This window comes from Rattus rattus, chromosome 5, assembly GCF_011064425.1.
Source record: "Rattus rattus isolate New Zealand chromosome 5, Rrattus_CSIRO_v1, whole genome shotgun sequence".
Lineage (NCBI taxonomy): Eukaryota > Metazoa > Chordata > Mammalia > Rodentia > Muridae > Rattus > Rattus rattus.
The window spans coordinates 47,981,710-47,999,121 of NC_046158.1; the positions used below are offsets into that span (position 1 = coordinate 47,981,710).

The following is a 17,412-nucleotide window of genomic DNA, read 5'->3' on the forward strand; positions in this document are numbered from 1 at the left end:
AAATTTCACTGAGTCTATCTTAGTGAACATGTGAGTTTGCAGGGGTCACAGGTTACTTACAGGAATGGGGGTGACTCACAGGTAGCTAGCTACATCACTGAGATGTCTAGCTTAGACTGGGTGCTGACTCATGAAAGCTGAAACTCTGGAGTTTCAGCCCAGCTCGACCTTCAGGTATCAAGACCCCCAAGCTGGTCTGCCCAGTTGTTGGAACAAAGCAGCCAGGAGACTCCATCCTACTTCAGAGACAACTTCACAGAAATGTGTGAACTGAGAAGTGTACAGAGACCCAGGAGCAGGGAGGAGAGGCCCAGCTCTGGTTCCCTCAAAAGAAATCTTAGCTGTGTCCAGGTATCCTTACAGGGGAGCTGCCCAGAATCCAGGGTCTGGGCCCCAAGACTGTCAGGAAACCCCACTGTGCTACAGCCACAAACACCACATACTCATCATATGTCAACAATCAGGCACTTTCTCCCAGAGTACGGCCCTCTCTTCTATGTTACTTTTTAAGAAGGGGTGGGCCTCCCTCCTCCCTGTAGCCTTCCGCCTTCTGAGCATCAGGAGACCTTTGACCCTACTTTCCGATCAGTCACCTAAAGAACCTTCAGAATGTATGAGCTTATGAAGCTGTTTGGGTTTTTCCCCTTGCTTGTTGGTTTATATCTGCAGGGAAGGAGGGACGAGCTATAACACTAACACTGGCATTCCTTCCTCTTAGGAGGAGAGTCGAATGATTCTGTGCACAGGGGAGGTGACAAAGGCCCCAGGATGGGCAGTGTCCGCCAAGGTGCTGCTTAGCCAGCAACGTGAGCACTGCTGATAGTCTGACGAGGTGACTGAGAGTTCCTTTACAGGCCTCTAGAATATCAAACCAAGTGACTAAACAGAGAAGCAGAGAGGTGGCATTGTAACGAGTTGTTCCATCTCTGGAGTGACAGGCCAGAGAAAGGGCAGAGAGGACATTCTCCCAGATGCCATGGGGAAGCGGTTGGTGAAAAAACACCTCTCTCAAGGGTTGATGGTTTAGTCGGTACAGTGCCTGCCTTGGGTGAGGAAGGGTTAGGGTTAGGGTTTGATATCCCCGAAACCTGAGTAGGAAAAAGCAAAGCATAGCTAGCTAGGCATGGTGGTGCATACTCTTAATCATGCAACTCTGGAGGCAGAGGAAAGTGGATCTCTGTGAGTACGAGGCCAGTTTGATTTACATAGCAAGTTCTAGGACAACCAGGACTATGTAGTCAGACCCTGTCTCAAACCATGCCCAACCTCCCAAAAGGCATAGTAGCAGGCACTTGTAATCTCAGCACCAGAAAGGCAAAGACAGGTGACAGGTGGGTCGGTCCTTGGTGGCCACCCAGACTAGCCTACATGGTGATCACTAGAGCAGGAAGAAAAGCCAAGGCTGTGCCCTAAGGCCTCCATGCACATGTGCATGCTCGCACGAGAACGCGTGCACACACAAACACAAAGGCATCTGCCTGAGGTTCAGGGAAGCATCTTCAAAAAGCCCATGACTTAGGATTACCGCCGGTAAGTTATGGGAACGTTTCACTTCCACATCCTGTATAATCATAACTGTTATTGTTGAGACAAAGTCTCAGGAAGCCCAGTCTGACCATGAGTTTGAGGTGCAGCCAAGGATGTTGGAGAACTTTTGATTCTCCTGCCTCCAACTCTGTGGTGCTGACATTGGAGGTGTGCGGTGGTGTTACTGTTTCTGTTTGGAGTGTGGATCTTGCACATATTTGGCAAGTGCTCTATCTACTGAGCTGTACCCCATCCTGTCAGAGTTTTTCAACATGTACTTGGGCTGTTTCCTAGTGTGCACAAACAAGGTTCTAAGCAGGGGAAATGGGTTCCTTACAGTCTAGGAGAGCTGTATTCCACCTTAGGTCCCCGAAGCCTGGATTTTCTGGAGAGACTGTGGGTGATCACTCTCTGACATCTCAAAGTCTTATTCTGTGGCTGGTCAGACACAGAGGCAGTTGCATCCTGAACAGGTCTCCCTGTTGGGTCTGCATCACTGTGAGGTTTGGGAATCTGTTTAGGTAGCCTGGTGCTGATACCTGTGCTAGAGGAGTAGCCATGGTGTATAATCATGTTTGGGGCCTTGTTCTCACAAGAATTACCATGAACTGTCAGGTACAGTGGGCACACACATGTAACATGACTTCATTTAAGTTTGGTAGCTAGTTTCGTGTGCTTCTGCAACAGGAGGGAATGAATACATTCCACTGAATGCCATCTGCTTGGTAGAGGGCTGAATTAAAGCACGAGACAAGCTCCTCTGACCCACGCTCACTGAGTCTAATCCCAGGCACATCACTTCTGGGCTCTGCTGAAGCTGTTTGTCCTTTTTGGAACGGTGCCCAAATATTAAAAGGTGTAAACGATGAGATAGGAAGGCTCACGTTTTCAAATGCATGTCTTTCCTAGGCAAGTAAAGTGGAAGGAAGACGAGGTGGGGGGGGGAGAGAAGAAAGAAGAGAGGAAGAGGCAGAGACACAGAGGAAGTGCGGGAGAGGCAGAGGGCAGGTTGTGTTTATCAGGTTCAGGGTTTGGACTGCGCTATTACTAATGCATGGAAGAAAACTAATTTTTCTAATTTAGTACACATACTTTAAATACAGATTGAAAAACCATTATTTTGACTATTTTAGTGAGAAGAAGGATCAATCACATTTATTTATTTTTTCTTTTTTTTCTTTTTTTTTTTTCTTTTTTTTCGGAGCTGGGGACTGAACCCAGGGCCTTGCACTCGCTAGGCAAGCGCTCTACCGCTGAGCTAAATCCCCAACCCCGGATCAATCACATTTAGAGAGATGTGATGATCTGAGGGCAGGCCACCGAATGCTTTCCTCGGAAGTAACAGGCCTTTCCTCTCAGGATCCTCAAACCGAGGCTAGGGAGGCTCCAGTTCATACTGAAGGGAAGCTTGGGGTGGAAAGTTTGAATCCAGGTAGATCTGTCCTGCCTCAAGCCTCGGCCCTCCCTTCCCAGTCACCCAGACTCCACGGCAACCCTCAGTGAGCTCCGCGAGCCACTAGGTGGTGCTACGAACTTGGAAATCCGCGACCCGTCAGAGGCCGCGGGGTCTACAGGCCGGCCCTGCAGGGCCCAGGGCGTGGCCTGCAGAAGTGGAAGGCGTGCTCCGGCTTCCGGCACTGTAGTTTGGGTGGATGGATGATGTGGGGGCAGCTCCGGGAAATCAGCCCAAAAAGTGTCTAGGCTTTGAGGATCATGACTGGGACGCAGTCTGGTACAGCATCCCGCAGCATAGCTGGCGCCAGCTTCGGGTGTCCTACTTGGTCATCGCTAAGACGCTAGGGTATGGCAGGCACCCTGTGCCTAGACAATTAGCAATCTGGGTCCAGGTGATGGGTAAGGGGCAGATGGTGCAGACAGTTCTCTAGGGTGCAGAAAGAAGTAAGTTCATCCTTCAAGACTGGCAGGGAAGTAGCATGTGCAGTTGGGTGACACATGCTGTTTGGGGCGACACACCCTTCGCAGACTGAAGAGGGAGCGTGGCTGGGTAGCGTTGGGGGTGGAATGGGGCAGAGTACTGTCCTGCAAGACCTTGGGCGTAGGGGCTAAGCTCCTTATATCATTCCAGTCCTGAGGACCTTGCCTTTTGCAGAGTTCAAGGAAGGTTTGAAAAACCTCATTGGCAAGAAGTCTTTTCTGACTTGGGCAATGAAATATGTGGAAATATGTAAGCTAGAGAGCTTACAGTCTCTAGCCAGTAGGCTGATGGCAATGAGGCAGCAGTAGACACTGAGTGGCTGCTGTGTGACCTCTGACAGGAGTCACATCTGGCTTTGTTGGTATCTGTTAGTTAACTGCTGTGAGTGCAGCTCCAAGTGGTAAGGGGACAGAGAGGGCCAGAACCTGTGGCATCTCAGCCATTACGGGGCCATGCAAATTCAGGTGGACAGGCTCTAGACCAAGTAGGGGCATAAAGGGGCAAGGGAGGGTGAGGTGATGCTTCACTCCCGGTGGGAGTGGCTGTCCAGGTAACCGAGAGGCTGATAGATTAGAGGTATCCTGTCTCCCACAGCCTACCTAAGTTTGAGTTCATTTCCCAATGGAGGGTTGGGGGAGAGGGGAACACAAAAATGGTCAAGACATAGAAATGGATCCTTTAAAATTTCCAATAGAATCGCTTTTCTGCGAAAGTCAGATGCGATCTCTCTCCCTGTTGAATCAACTGTGAATGAAGTCTTAGCCAGAGGTACTTGTATCACTTCAAAGGTTTCTAAACAGTATGGCGGCAAGGTTGCTCTAACACAAGACAAAAAACATTAAGGCTGATATTTGACTACTTCTGAGAAAATAATTACTTTTGTATTGAAAAAAAGATGCCCACAGCGACTGGAGCTGGTTGTCATTTAATCCAGTTAAGCTTTGGGAGCCCTGGGGCCAGCTCAGACCAGCTCCTGCTGCCATACTATGAGCAGACTAGACCTACATCCCTCCCCAACTAAGCCTACAAAGTGGGCATGACTCTACGTTACTGTGGTTGAGTCCAGAACCTCAGATACAGCGTCTTGTCCCCATGAACCCTTTAAGGACAGAACATGGACCTGGGTGGCAGTCTCGGCTTGTCCCCCTGCTCTTAGGCTCGGGTCTCCAGGAGTTTCCATCTGGAGTTGGATCTGTTGGGTCCTTGACAGATGGGACATTAGGAAACACGCCAGGCACGACCGTGTGGAAGCTGAAAGACAAAGTGCACCTGAATCTGCGATCACTAAAGGCTAAGTGGTGTGTTACCTTGGAGACAGGCGGTGGCTGGACATCAGAACAGAAGAGCAATGTCATGGTCACAGCTGGAAGGGGTCTGAGCTCCTGATGGCCCACTATGTGTTTACAAACATAAATGGCAAAGGGAAGGAAATGCAGTTGGGCCGTCATGTCGAGCTATCCCCCTGCACCCTCCTAGTATTACTGTTAATGATGATACCAGGGTCCCCTGGGTCAGATGTTTACAGCTGAGCTCTTAAGACACCTGCTGCATTTGGGGAGCCGTGATCCCATCCTATATGCATGAGAACATGCATACATTTAAGGCTGCCTTTCTAGAAAGTACAGATTACACACAGAAACAGGTCATTTGTCAAGTTCCTGACATTAACAGTACTATGAAGTTGTTTGAGGCCTCATGACTCAACTGTAGCCAAGAACGATACTCACGGTTTGAGGGCATGAGAACCAGGCGCTCTCCCTTGCTTCTCCCTCTGCAGTGGCTGTAAGTGCACAAATGATCAAATATGCTCATGTGTGATAAACACAACTATCCTTCCACCAGTCAAGACCCCAGACCAAGGACAGGTGGCTTGGAGAGTTGCCAAGGAGACCTACCAAGCTTGAGTAGACTCTTGCATAAAATGAGTACCAAGCTTTTCTTTCTGGCATGGTGGGGGACTCGTAACTCTAGCTTACCCTATCCAATTCTGCCATTATGATTCAATGGAAAGAATAACCACATCATAAAAACTTAAAGCTTGGTGGTGGCAGGGTGGGGTGGGGAGGGGGGGGGGGTGGGGAGGGGAATGGACACCAACACTTGGTGCTACAAGCTGATGGCTACTGTTTTTAATGAAGTGTACCCTGCATGTTAGCCAAGAAGGAGTAAATGCACACAAAGAACAGTGTTTCTTACAGAGACCAAACCCTGCTTGGCTTTAACTCTTAGTCCTGTGGTAACGGCATGTGGTGACGGCAAAGGAGCAGAACAGTGTTCCCACCGTGATCTCACCCAAACTCTCCAAACCAGAAGGAAAAATTGTAGCGCCAACATGGCTGGCCTGAGAAACAGGCAAGAAAGCCCTGCGAGGTCTCATGTTACCGTTCAAAGTAAGCTACCCCATTGCCACTCATGCCTTCTCTGCCAGACCACTAAACAAATGCAGGCACGCTTATCCCCTCTAACCAACGGAGAACCAAGAACTTTATATTTTCCAGATTTCATCTCCAAGTATGGCTTCTAGAAACGTGGGAATTAAATGTACACAATGAACTCCATGGAACAAGAAGCTGACAAGCCATTTTGTGGTCATTTAACATTAGCGCCACTAGAAAGTCAATTATTTTCTTCTTACAAATCAGCCTACTTAATACTAAAGGTCAAGACCTTCTTTTAGAATTAAAAAGAAAGCCAACAAAATAAAAAATAAACTATACTTTAGCATAGTTCTTTCTCCCAAAAGACAAAGCAAAAAAAAAACAAAAACAAAACAAACAAACAAACAAACAAACAAAAAAAAAAACCGTGGACATTGCTGGCCGGAGGCAAAGATGAGTACATTTGAAGGTAAATATGCTATTGACTCAATGCACACACAAGATAATCCTGCCCATGCTGTTCCCATTCCTTAATATGGCCACTACTAGGGAATTCTGAATCTTGATGTGTATGATCTGATAATAGGGAGTGAGGGGAGCTCTCTTCAAAGAGGTTTCTTTTAAAGACTTGAAACTATGTTTCAGAATTGAAACTATGTGTCTGCCCGATAGCCTATGCTTCTGAAAAAGCTTTACAAATAGAAGGAAAAAACCCATTCCTACTGGAGAGTTAAAATTGTGACGAGAAAAAAAAAATGTTAACAAGCCCTGGGATAGCTTAGTCCAGAAGCCACCAGTGTTAGGGTCCACAGTGGCTTCAGATTCAGAGAGTACAAGGTGGGCAGCAGCATTAGCCTGGGAAAGAGGATCCAACCTACCCAGTTGCACCCCCAGGAATGTGCGAGGCCTCCCAAAACTGAGTGTGCTAGGGCAGGTGAGGGACTCCTGAGAGGCACAGGCAGGCCTCCCATTGCCCAGATAGGGGTTCAAAAGCACACCAAACCCAGGGGCTGGCTGCTGCCCAGTCGTCCATCTCCTTAGGGCCTCCGAATGCTTCCAAGGGTGTGGGGGTGGCATGCCTAACCCTCTCTTAGGCACTCAGGTGTGGGTTGCTGTGCTAACTCACTTCCTGTGCTAGGTCCTGCCAGGTAGGGCTGTCAATAAACAGTTTGCAGACATAGAAGCCTCCCATAGGAGTTAGTGATTAGACAAAGCCGGAACTGACTTCCAAACCAGACCCCACATCTCCACATTACCCTTCTGCATATTTAAAAAGAAACTAGTAATTTGGTCATTAGTAGACAAAATAATTGAAAATTGAAACACCTAAACACACTGCCAAATATTATATTGCTTTTTTTTTTTTTTTTTTTTGGGCAACTTCAGTGTCTACGTTTGATGACTACCCTGTCTTACAGAAGACGTCCTGCTAAGTGGATGAACGAACACATATACAGCAGGCAATTAATTAACTCAGATTGGACGGTGGGGTCATGGTGTTTGGCCCAGGGCTTTCCCAACAGCCTAAGAGCCTTGAAGCTTACATGAAAATTTGGAATGGAGTCACTTCGTGGTCAGGATTCTTTGTGGAAGGCTGTGCTGAACACCCCACGGTGACATGCACGAAGGGACAGGAGCATATACTTATCAATTCCAAGACTTGGGAGGGATTCATTGAAACTTTTCCATACTTCCAGAACTTTCTTTTGAGTGAGCTACTGACTGAGTCAGTTCAAAAGCTTTCAACAGGAAGAGAACAGCAGTGGGCAGGGAGAAGCTTGGAGCTGCTTTCTGCTTCTCCATGAGAGGCGTCAACACCCTAGAGGCCTCTCAGGGAGGGCACGCATGTCCAATTTGTGGGTAGTCTCATCTGACTGCAGAAGGCAAGGGAACACAGCAGGGAGCACTGGCTTGCACCTCACTTTCATGTTACCTGAAGTGAGCTTAGACACGAAGGTGCTCTCCGGTGACTCACTGCCTCTGTGTGTGCTGACATCGTTCCAATACTTTTCTTTGGGTTTGCTCTTTTATGATGATAAAAAAAAAAAGTCACATATGCTCTTTGATTTTTGTCACTACTGAAAAGTGACATTTCAGGCTTCCAAAGATAGATAGGTTGGGCTTTGTTTGTCTGTCTACCTACCTACCTACCTACCTACCTACCTACCTACCTACCTACCTACCTACCTACCTACCTTTTATAGGCCCTGCCAGGCTGGCCCTGGGCTTCAACTAATGCTCCCACCTCGACACATCCCGATACTGAGGTTGCAGGTATTTTTCACTATGCTTAGCTTCCCTCCTCCCCTTCTGATGCATCACTGAACATGAGGCTCTGTTACATCAGCTTCCTCTGTGGAAGAACAGACCCTCCCTCCCTCCATCTTACTCCAAATGGCTGTTACAGAGAGATGACGGAAAAGCACAGAAGAGCTTCTGAGCAAACAGCATACTGGCCAAAGCAGCTTCCGGCTGGTTCTACACAGTTCCTGGGCCTTTCCCCTGCAAACTCGTTTCCTAGTCACTCCGTTTGCTTGCCTTCCCTTTTCTGGGAATCCAATCATCTCTTCCTTGAAACTTGATTCAAACATTGAGAAATTACTTTTTTCTTGCAGGAATTTAAATGATCACAATAGACTTCTCTTTGTGCATAAGGCAAAAGCGATGATCTTGGAGTTTTTTAAAAAAGCAGCGGATGCTGGCATTTACTAAGTGCTGGGCATAGTTCAGAGTACAGTGACCTTTACTCTACACAGCGACGTTAGAAACTTGGATCCTCATTTTGAGAGCTGTCAGCGTCCTGCTTCCACACTGTGATGCTGTTTCTGTGCCCTCAGTGTGCTGCCTGGGCAGGTGATCCACACCCGCCCAAGCTGAAGGCCTGAGGGATCCGAGCTGAGGCTCAGGTGCGAGCCACACACCCTGCTATTCGCTTGAAACTTTCTACCATTTTGGTTCGGTTTTATGAAAACAAATTCTGAATTCAGGTTATACACTCAAATCTTACCTATTGAAGAAAAATTTTTCAGGGTGTCTTAGCATGGGAAAGCTCTGCTTAACAAGGCCCAAGTCTACTGCAACGGGATAGCCTCTGGGCAGGGCACAACTGTGAGACTCCTTTCTGTGGCAGGGCCTCTCTTTCTGTGGTCTTGTCTAGGGTATTCTAAGCCCCCCACCCCCTTGCCTCTACCTGAGGAATGTCACATAGCCTTAATTAGTTTATAGGATCAATCAAACATTCATTCAGCCGGCATCTGAGATTACAGAAATGATTCCCCATGCTAATGAGGCATTCCAGGTTCCTTAAAGCCCCCAGCCAATGATCTTTGCTCATCTTAGATGTCCCTACCCTCAGTCCCTGAAAACTTTATAAGCCTCCAGTCACCCTAAGTAAAGATAATCTGCCTACTGACAAGCAGTAGTCGTGTGGTCATTCACTGTACATACTCCCAGGGCTTCCAAACTCCAACCCTTTCAACATCTCTGCTATCTTTGCCCCTGTGGACCAAGTCGGCCTATGATCCGTGAGGGCAGGGAGACCCACATCTTAGGAGACACTGTGAACAAGGTGACTCTTACAAAGAAAAACCCTCAGCTGGGGCTGGCTTACAGTTTCAGTCCAGTATTATTATCATGGTGGCACGCAGGCAAACATGGTGCTGGAGAAATAGCTGAGAGTTCTTCGTCGTGATCCGAAAGCACCCAAATAGAGACTGTTCCAGACTGGGTGGAGCTTAAGAGCACACATATGACCTCAAAGCCCACCTCCATAGTGACACGTTTCCTTCAACAAGGTCATACCTACCTCTTAATAGTGCCACTTCCTATGTGCCAACCACTCAAACACATTAATCAATGGGGACCAAACTTATTCAAACCACTAGAGGGAGTGGAGTAGACCACACATACAATCCCAGCATTCTGGAGGCTGAGGCAGGAGGATTGCTATCAACTTTGAGGCCAGCTTGGACAACATAACCAGGCTCTAGATAAATTAATTAATGGGGAAAAGGAAGTAAGGTAACTGGAGATGTATTTTGGCTGGGAAAGCCAATTCAGAAACAAATGGACAAGCTATACACACTCAAAACCACTATAGAATGAGCCAACATCCAAAAATTCAACTTAGGAACTAGCGGCCAAAGCAGTTTTAGAATTAGTCTAAATATTCAAAACACTGAAATTTCATGTACTCAGAGGAAAAACTTCTTTAAAAACATGGAAATTTTCAGTCAAACTAGAGAAGGACCTGGTGAGTTTGTTCACATTTAAACTCAAGTAGGGAAAGTGGGTGGCCTCAAGGAAAGCCAACCGCATGCCTCCCGCCCCCCCCCCCACATCACCACGGCAGCTTCTGCATCCTTTCAACATCCGCGTGTTTACCAAAGTGCGTGTACTTACTGGTTTTGGGGGAGGGGCAGTGTGCTGAGGACAGCACTCTCCCAATGGACTACAACCCATCGGTACAGCTGCTTTCAAGGATGAGAACTGTGCACTCTACCTGCAGTCAGTGCAGACTCCACAAGACCAGAAAACAACTAATACTCAAAACAAATGGGTGGAAACATGGAAATTATTTAGCAACAAGCAGCAGTTCCGCACGAAGCTGACACTGGTTCACTGAGCCCAAGCACTAGTGGGCTATTTAAATCTACATTTGGAAAAACTGTGGAAAACATGGGTAAGTTGTTTCTGATACTCTTATTTATATTTTGTTCCAAACACTGCTTTTAAGCCTGAAACACTTCATGCTTGTCTTAAGGAATTTATTCATCTGCCTTTATGAAGCTAAGTTAGAAACCTAAACCTTAGGGTTCTTTGAATGTAATCTTCCACATCTTTACATTTTTGCTGTCATTGTTTATTACTGTTTGGCTACATTCTCTATAATTCCAGCAGCATCTTAAACAGACAGTGTGTCTATGTACAATGAAAACAAACACACAAAATGGCTTGCAACACCAGGTAAGAGCCACAGTTTAACTGTACATGGTATGGGGCATCTGGCAGGGATAGTCTGTTTTCTGCACCATGGACAACTTACATGTAAGTCTCAGCATTATGAGTGTGACAATAAAAAAAAAATCCTTACAAGAATGAAATATAGCATCCCCCAAAAATATTGGTTTCTACCACACAAGGCAGTTAGAAAATGTTCACATTTTAACAAATCTGTACAAACCACAAGAAACATTCTATGGGACTATCATCCCATCTCGATGCTAAGAACTTTCTAGAAATGTAGAATAACCATGAACAATTTATAAATCTAGTTTCTATTGTTCCACAGCTCTAGAACCTAAAAACTGATTTGAAGAACTCAATATGCCCGATGTAGATCATTTACATGCCTTGATTGTTAATGAATGCCTGCTTTTAATATCTCTCTATGATGTACAGTCAACTTGTGCCTTCAAGGTCATTCAAATTTTTATAGCAAAAAAGCAATATCATTTAGCAGCAATTAAAGCGCCTTCAAGAAGACTTAAAAAAAATACAATATCCAATTAGAAAAGCAGTATTTTTAAACATTTGTACAAGAATAAGCTGCTGAAACTCAGTAATTGTAATCCGACATCTGTACAGTAGTTTACAATAGAGCCAGAAGGGGATTCATCATTATCTTGCACACGACTGGCCTGCTTTTGGTTACACACTGTCTCCTGTTTTAATGAACGAGGCCTAGAAACAAAAGAAAAATGCCTGTTAATTCTAAAACACTGAAAGCCCTGGAAATACTATGATTTAGTAACTTCAACTGATTTGAAATAGGCAGCTCTTTGTGTTAAAAGTATAAAGTATCCAGAAACGACAGCTCGCCTTTAACAAAACCAGTTATGAGGGGTTGGGGGTAGGGTGGCAGACCACTGACATGTGATTTCGAGGTACAACTTGGTAAAAGCCAGAATCGGCAAATGACAAAGTCCACAACTGTCCAGAGACCCCAGCTCTCACGTTCTGCTGCAAACACAGCGGCTGCCACTCGGCTCTTGCTTTGGTTTCTGTAGATCAGCTGCCGAGTGCTGACGCTGTACCAGGCACTGTAGCTCCCGTGTCACAAATGTCCCATCATTTTTCCATGTGTTCTTAAATAATGAAAAACTACCCTTCTTATTAGAACTCTCTGGTAACAATCAAATATATTTAAGTATTATAAACGTTATTTACAGAGTCCCCTTGTTCTACTGTAACATGGTGTTCCTGTTTTGTGCTGCTCCAGGGCAGTGAGGAGTGTGTACTTAGTCACTGTCCATGATCCACTCTCACACAAAGGACTCCATGGAGAGCTTTAGTTCACAAACACTTCTTAACCATGTCCCATGTAAAAAAAAATCACAAACACTCAAATGCACTCAAATTCAAGTATGCATCTGGAAGCCAATCAAAGAGAAGAGATCATGCCCATCGTGGAGGAGTCAGTAAGTAATTATGCTTGAAGAAGGAGGCGTGGGAGTTGCTGTGAGCCCAGACATATGTAGGTTGCCTGAAGAATTTGATCTTCTCATGTGTGGCAGAAGGTATGGGTCATTTGCCAGCTGGTGCACATCAAATCGATCTTCTTTTCGGTAAGCCAAACAGCGTCTTATGAAGGCCTTCGAAAGAGAGACAGCAACATGAATGATCTTCTACCTTCTAAATATCAACCCACCAACTCCAGAAGCAAGGGCACAGTTAAGAGTATAAGCAGACCAACTTTTATAGAAGTGCACATCTTCCGGGGTAACAGTGACATTCTGACTCCAGTTAAACCCTCCAGCAGCACCCTTGACACATCATAGCCTCACTGCTTTCCTTGGCTGCAAAGTTTTATTTCTACTTAAAAAATTCTTTATTTTCAATTTATTTTTATTTCATGTGCATTGGTATTTTGTTGTCTGCAAGTCTGTCTGCGTAAGGGTGTTGGATCCACTGGAACTGGAGTGACAATTGGAGCTGCCATGTGGGTGCTGGGAGTTGGACCCAAGCCCTCTGGAAGAATAATAATCACATTGTTATCAATTTTGTTTGGCTAAATTGTAAGAATCCATTTTAGCCTTACTTTCTTCCTGGTATTCAGCATGACTGTCTTTAGATGAAGATCATGTTGGCACAGAAGTGCCATTAGGGTTTTTGTTTCCTAGGTCAACTCTGTATCTTTAGATTTTGGTTTTGGCTCTTTTTCTCTTTTAAAGCAAGTCTACAAAGTGAGTTCTAGGCCAGCCAGGACTACATAGTAAGATCTTGTTTCAAAACCAACAAACAACAAAACCCCCAAAACCAACCCTGACCCTAAACCAAAAACCTTTATGTTAAAGAAATATATAAATTATATAATATATGTACATTGTTAATTTATTGCTAAATTATTATAACCATTAAGAACTATGCCTCGGGTTGGGGATTTAGCTCAGTGGTAGAGCGCTTGCCTAGGAAGCGCAAGGCCCTGGGTTCGGTCCCCAGCTCCAAAAAAAAAAAACAAAAAAAAAAAAAAAAAAAAAAAAAAAAGAACTATGCCTCACATCTGAATTACTAGCCCTTTGGAGCCTGAAGCAGGAGGGTTACTGTGAGGGAGACAGCCTATGTTAAATATTCAAGGCTACCTTGGACTAGAGTGAGTCCCTGTCTTAAAAAACAAAACAAAATCATTCATGGTGACACACACCCTTACTCCCAGCACTCAGGGGACAGAAGTAGACAGTTTGAAGCCAGTCTGTTCTTCAAAGAGAAACCTTGCCTTGAAAAAAATCAAATAAAACCAAAATAAAAAAAAAGAAAGAAATAAAACTAGAAACAAAAATAAAAGAAACAAAAACAAAAAACCAAACTAAAAAACACAATACAAAACCAATCCAATAAAGATTTACGGATAATTTCTAATAAGTGAGAGCTCACAAAGCCAGCATTCATCATAAAGGCAGCTCTGACTGCAAACCCCTTTCAGTCACTGTAGTTATTATTACTGTAGTTGTTATTGTTACCCTAACTATCTGAGACAGAACCTCACTATGGAGGCCGGACTGGAACTTGCAATGTAGATCACGCTGGTCTCAAATTCATAGAGATCTATCTGCCTCTGCCTCTGCTTCTTAAATATTGGGATTAAAGGTCAATTTTTCTTATGGCCTAGAGTACTTACATAAGAAAATATAGCAATTCTGTGGTTTTGTCTTACGGATGGATTTGATGTTATTTATCATAGGATTCCTAACAGGTATAGGAAAATAATCTCTGCAGGCGTATACACTGACGGGATGGGTCCTGGAAGCTCAGGCAGTTAAGGTTAGGAAAGGCTTACTCTACAGAAGCTCCAGTTCTCATTATTTTACCAAGCACATTTACACATGCATATTAGGAATAGGTTTCTGGAATGGACTCACTGTGTTAACCTCTGACCCAATGCACCACAGCACAGAGAACAAGGTGTGATGCCAGTAGAGACTGCTGTGTTTGGCACAAGACTAAGCAAAGTGTTTTTGTGTGCTGTGGTTGTTTTCTTGCTGTACAAAAATAATAACATACAGTGTATATAAAAGCACTATAGAAATAGTAGCTATCATTACACCTACTCTTCCTTATACTTACTTTTACTTTTTATTTTATTTTATTACTGTTTTATTTTATCTGCATGAATGTCGGTGAAGTATGTGTGTCCTGGTGGAGACGAGGGTGTCAGATCCAAGGCACTGGAGTTACAGGAGGTGGTAAAGTGTGTGGATGCTGAGAATTGATTCTGATACAGCAGCCAGTGCCCTTAACCACTGAGCCATCTCTCCAGACCCTCTTTTTATGTACTCAAGTATCTCATCATTACAACAGGCAGACTGAACAAGATCTAAAAGTAATAGAGGGTCCAGATGTTGTGGTTTCTCCTAATTTTCAAAGAAAAGCAAGTTGCTGTGCACATAGACTAGGGAAGCATACTGAGTGCTTAAAGATGAAAACCAGCCCAGCCACCCACCCACGGCCGAGGTCGCCTGTTCCCAGAGCACAGCAGCAGCTTGCTGTGGCAGCCATGCCTGCCAGTGTGGTTACTGAAGCACTGACCACACTGGAACCACAGCCCAGACACATCATAGAACATTATGAGATTAATACCTTGGCTTCACTGCTTACAACTGGTTTTACAGGGAACTGGACTTCTGTGGCTTTTAGTATTGTGTTTTCCTGTAGAATGTCTTGTTGAGATTGATTGTGACCAAATGGCTTAAAAAAAAAAAAGAACAAAATATGAAATAAAATATTTAAAACAAAGAATCACCGGAGCCTACCACAAAAATGATTTGTACTTTAACATCTTGTCCTCAGCTACTTCAAAGTTGGATGTGGTCTCACAGAAACGAAGATTATAGCCAAGAGCAGGAAAACCCAGTCAGCCTACAGAAGATGAACCGTGTGTGCTGGAGAGCACTGTGGCTGTCACTCAAGTCAGGAAAAGAGGAAAGGGTCGAGACCCGGGACGCCTGGGTTTGGAGTCAGTTCTTAACAACTCAGCACACGGGTGAGTGAGCTGAGAGCTTGAGCTGAGAGGCCCTGCCACTATCGTCCTGGCCTGTGGGCAGCTCTGCGGGAGCACTTCACTGGCTGACTACTGCGAGAGAGGGCCACTCCTGGCTAGGTGGTCCTTCTAAACAGATCAGTCAGAAGCAGTCCTCTGTGGTCTCTCGCTCTGCTTCCTGCTCTAAGTTCCTGCCTTGGCCTCCTTTGATGGTGGACTGTAATTTGTACCAATCTGGAAATTTTTACCAGGCCAAGTTGCTTTAGGTCATGATGATATTCTCAGCAACAGAAAGCAAACAAAGATAGCTTTTTATATGCTGTACATCTAGACAGGTTTCTCTACCTCTCTTCTCACAGTGACGGAGACTGGGCAAGAGGCAAACTAGACTCTATCATGACAACTTGCATTTCTGATTCTAATATCAACAGAGGTTTGGGAAAAAGTAAGTTTGATGGCATTCTCTGAGGAGTTTAGGAGGAAATGTTGCTGAGGCCAGATGTCTGCAGGGGAGAGGAGGAGCTGAGAGAAGTAAGGAGTGACAGACACTGCAAAGTGCTGAACTCTACAGCTGCTAACAGACAATGTTTGGGAAAGAGAGGGTAAGGAGAGAGCGCCACATCAACTGTTGAATAACACTGACCCAAGGAAATAATCAAGAAACGTGCCTTTCCTTGGAAGGATCTAAACTGATTCTAAGTTAATAAAAAATTGCACATTTTTAAAAATAACAATCAGATTAACTTATCTCTATACAATTGAAGCTGGCTTAACAACTTACTTTTCTACCATAGAGGCACTGGAAGAAGATGACCCCAACTGACCAGACATCCACCTTGTTGGAGATCTTCGGTGGCTCTTTTCCTACTACAAAGCACTCGGGAGGTAAATACCTGTGAGTAATAGGAGGGAAAAGAAAGGACACGATGCTTAGTTTAAAACCTTCTAACCTTAGAATGCTTTTTTTTTTTTTAAAGATTTATTTACTATATATAAGTAAGTACACTGTAGCTGTCTTCAGACACACCAGAAGAGGGCATCAGATCCCATTACAGACGGTTGTGAGCCACCATGTGGTTGCTGGGGTTTGAACTCAGGACCTCTGGAAGAGCAGTCAGTGCTCTCAGCCGTTGAGCCACCTCTCCAGTCCCCTAGAGTGCTTATTTTATTTACTCACACATAAACTGATTTCCATGAATCAAAGTTTTAATTCATTTAAACCAAAATTCGACTTTGTAAAAAATATATTTATCGTAAAGAAAACATGATCATTGGAGATTGTGATAGTATAATCTAAGCTTCTAACAATGGAAGAAAGACTCTCCCACCCACCTCTCGCCCACTGTCTAAATTGCAGGTAGTTCTCTTAAAATACACACCAGACCACTGAGTCTCTCCTTTAAGTTACCCAAAGCCCTTACTTATTCCAGTGAGACAGGATCTCATATCTCTCCCTGTAATATAACCTATCCTAATCCACAATATAAATGCCAAATCTGCAATCACCTTTATCCCCGCTCTTACCCTAAACTGGTTAGTCAGGTCACTCACCCACCTCTGGGCATGAGCTTTCTCTTTGCCTGCCACGCATTACATGGCTTCTTTCCCCGTGCCAGGGGAAGGAGGTGTGGTGCACCTACAGAAGCAGCGGCACTCCTTGCACTAGACTTCAAGAAGTGCAAGGAGCTTTGGTTTACTGTGCAGCTGCAAACACTACCAGTCAGTGTGTGAAATATACCAAGCATTCAAACATTAACTTTTAAAATCCAAAACTGCTATTCATAAATTCCTATTTGACATACTAACTTTCAGGAGGTTACAAGGCTGACAGACTGTGCTTCATGTGGCTTACAAATAATCCAGATATGACTAACTCCTCTCCAGCAAAGTCAGCACGCGTCAGGAGAGTGGTCAGCATGGGCTCAAGCACACTCCACGTGGGCTGCCCCGGGGCCCTCAACAGTCGGTGGACTTCAATCCTGTTCAATGAAGTTGTGTGCAGCTCTCTTCCCTGCCAAATCTCCCTTCTTGCTAATCTCACTTATTTTGAGAACTAGGTTAGTTTTGAAAATGTTAGTCTATGTTCTCTACTCTAG

At 44.8% G+C, this 17,412-nt stretch overlaps 1 protein-coding gene across 3 annotated transcripts in view; it reads right to left on the reverse strand.

Moving 5' to 3' along the window:
- Nucleotides 1-10,671: 10,671 nt before the first annotated feature.
- Tlk1 (tousled like kinase 1) overlaps nt 10,672-17,412 on the reverse strand; it is a 120,013-nt gene continuing 113,272 nt past the window's right edge. For 2 of the 3 annotated variants that reach the window (XM_032903467.1, XM_032903468.1), the window contains exons 18-20: nt 16,098-16,209; nt 14,917-15,024; nt 10,672-12,434 (exon numbers count right to left, since the gene is read on the reverse strand). In XM_032903467.1, coding sequence (XP_032759358.1) covers nt 12,258-12,434; nt 14,917-15,024; nt 16,098-16,209 — 397 coding nt within the window. In that variant the 3' untranslated portion in view covers nt 10,672-12,257. The remainder of the gene's footprint in view (nt 12,435-14,916; nt 15,025-16,097; nt 16,210-17,412) is intronic. The other variant, XM_032903465.1, reaches the window with a different exon arrangement.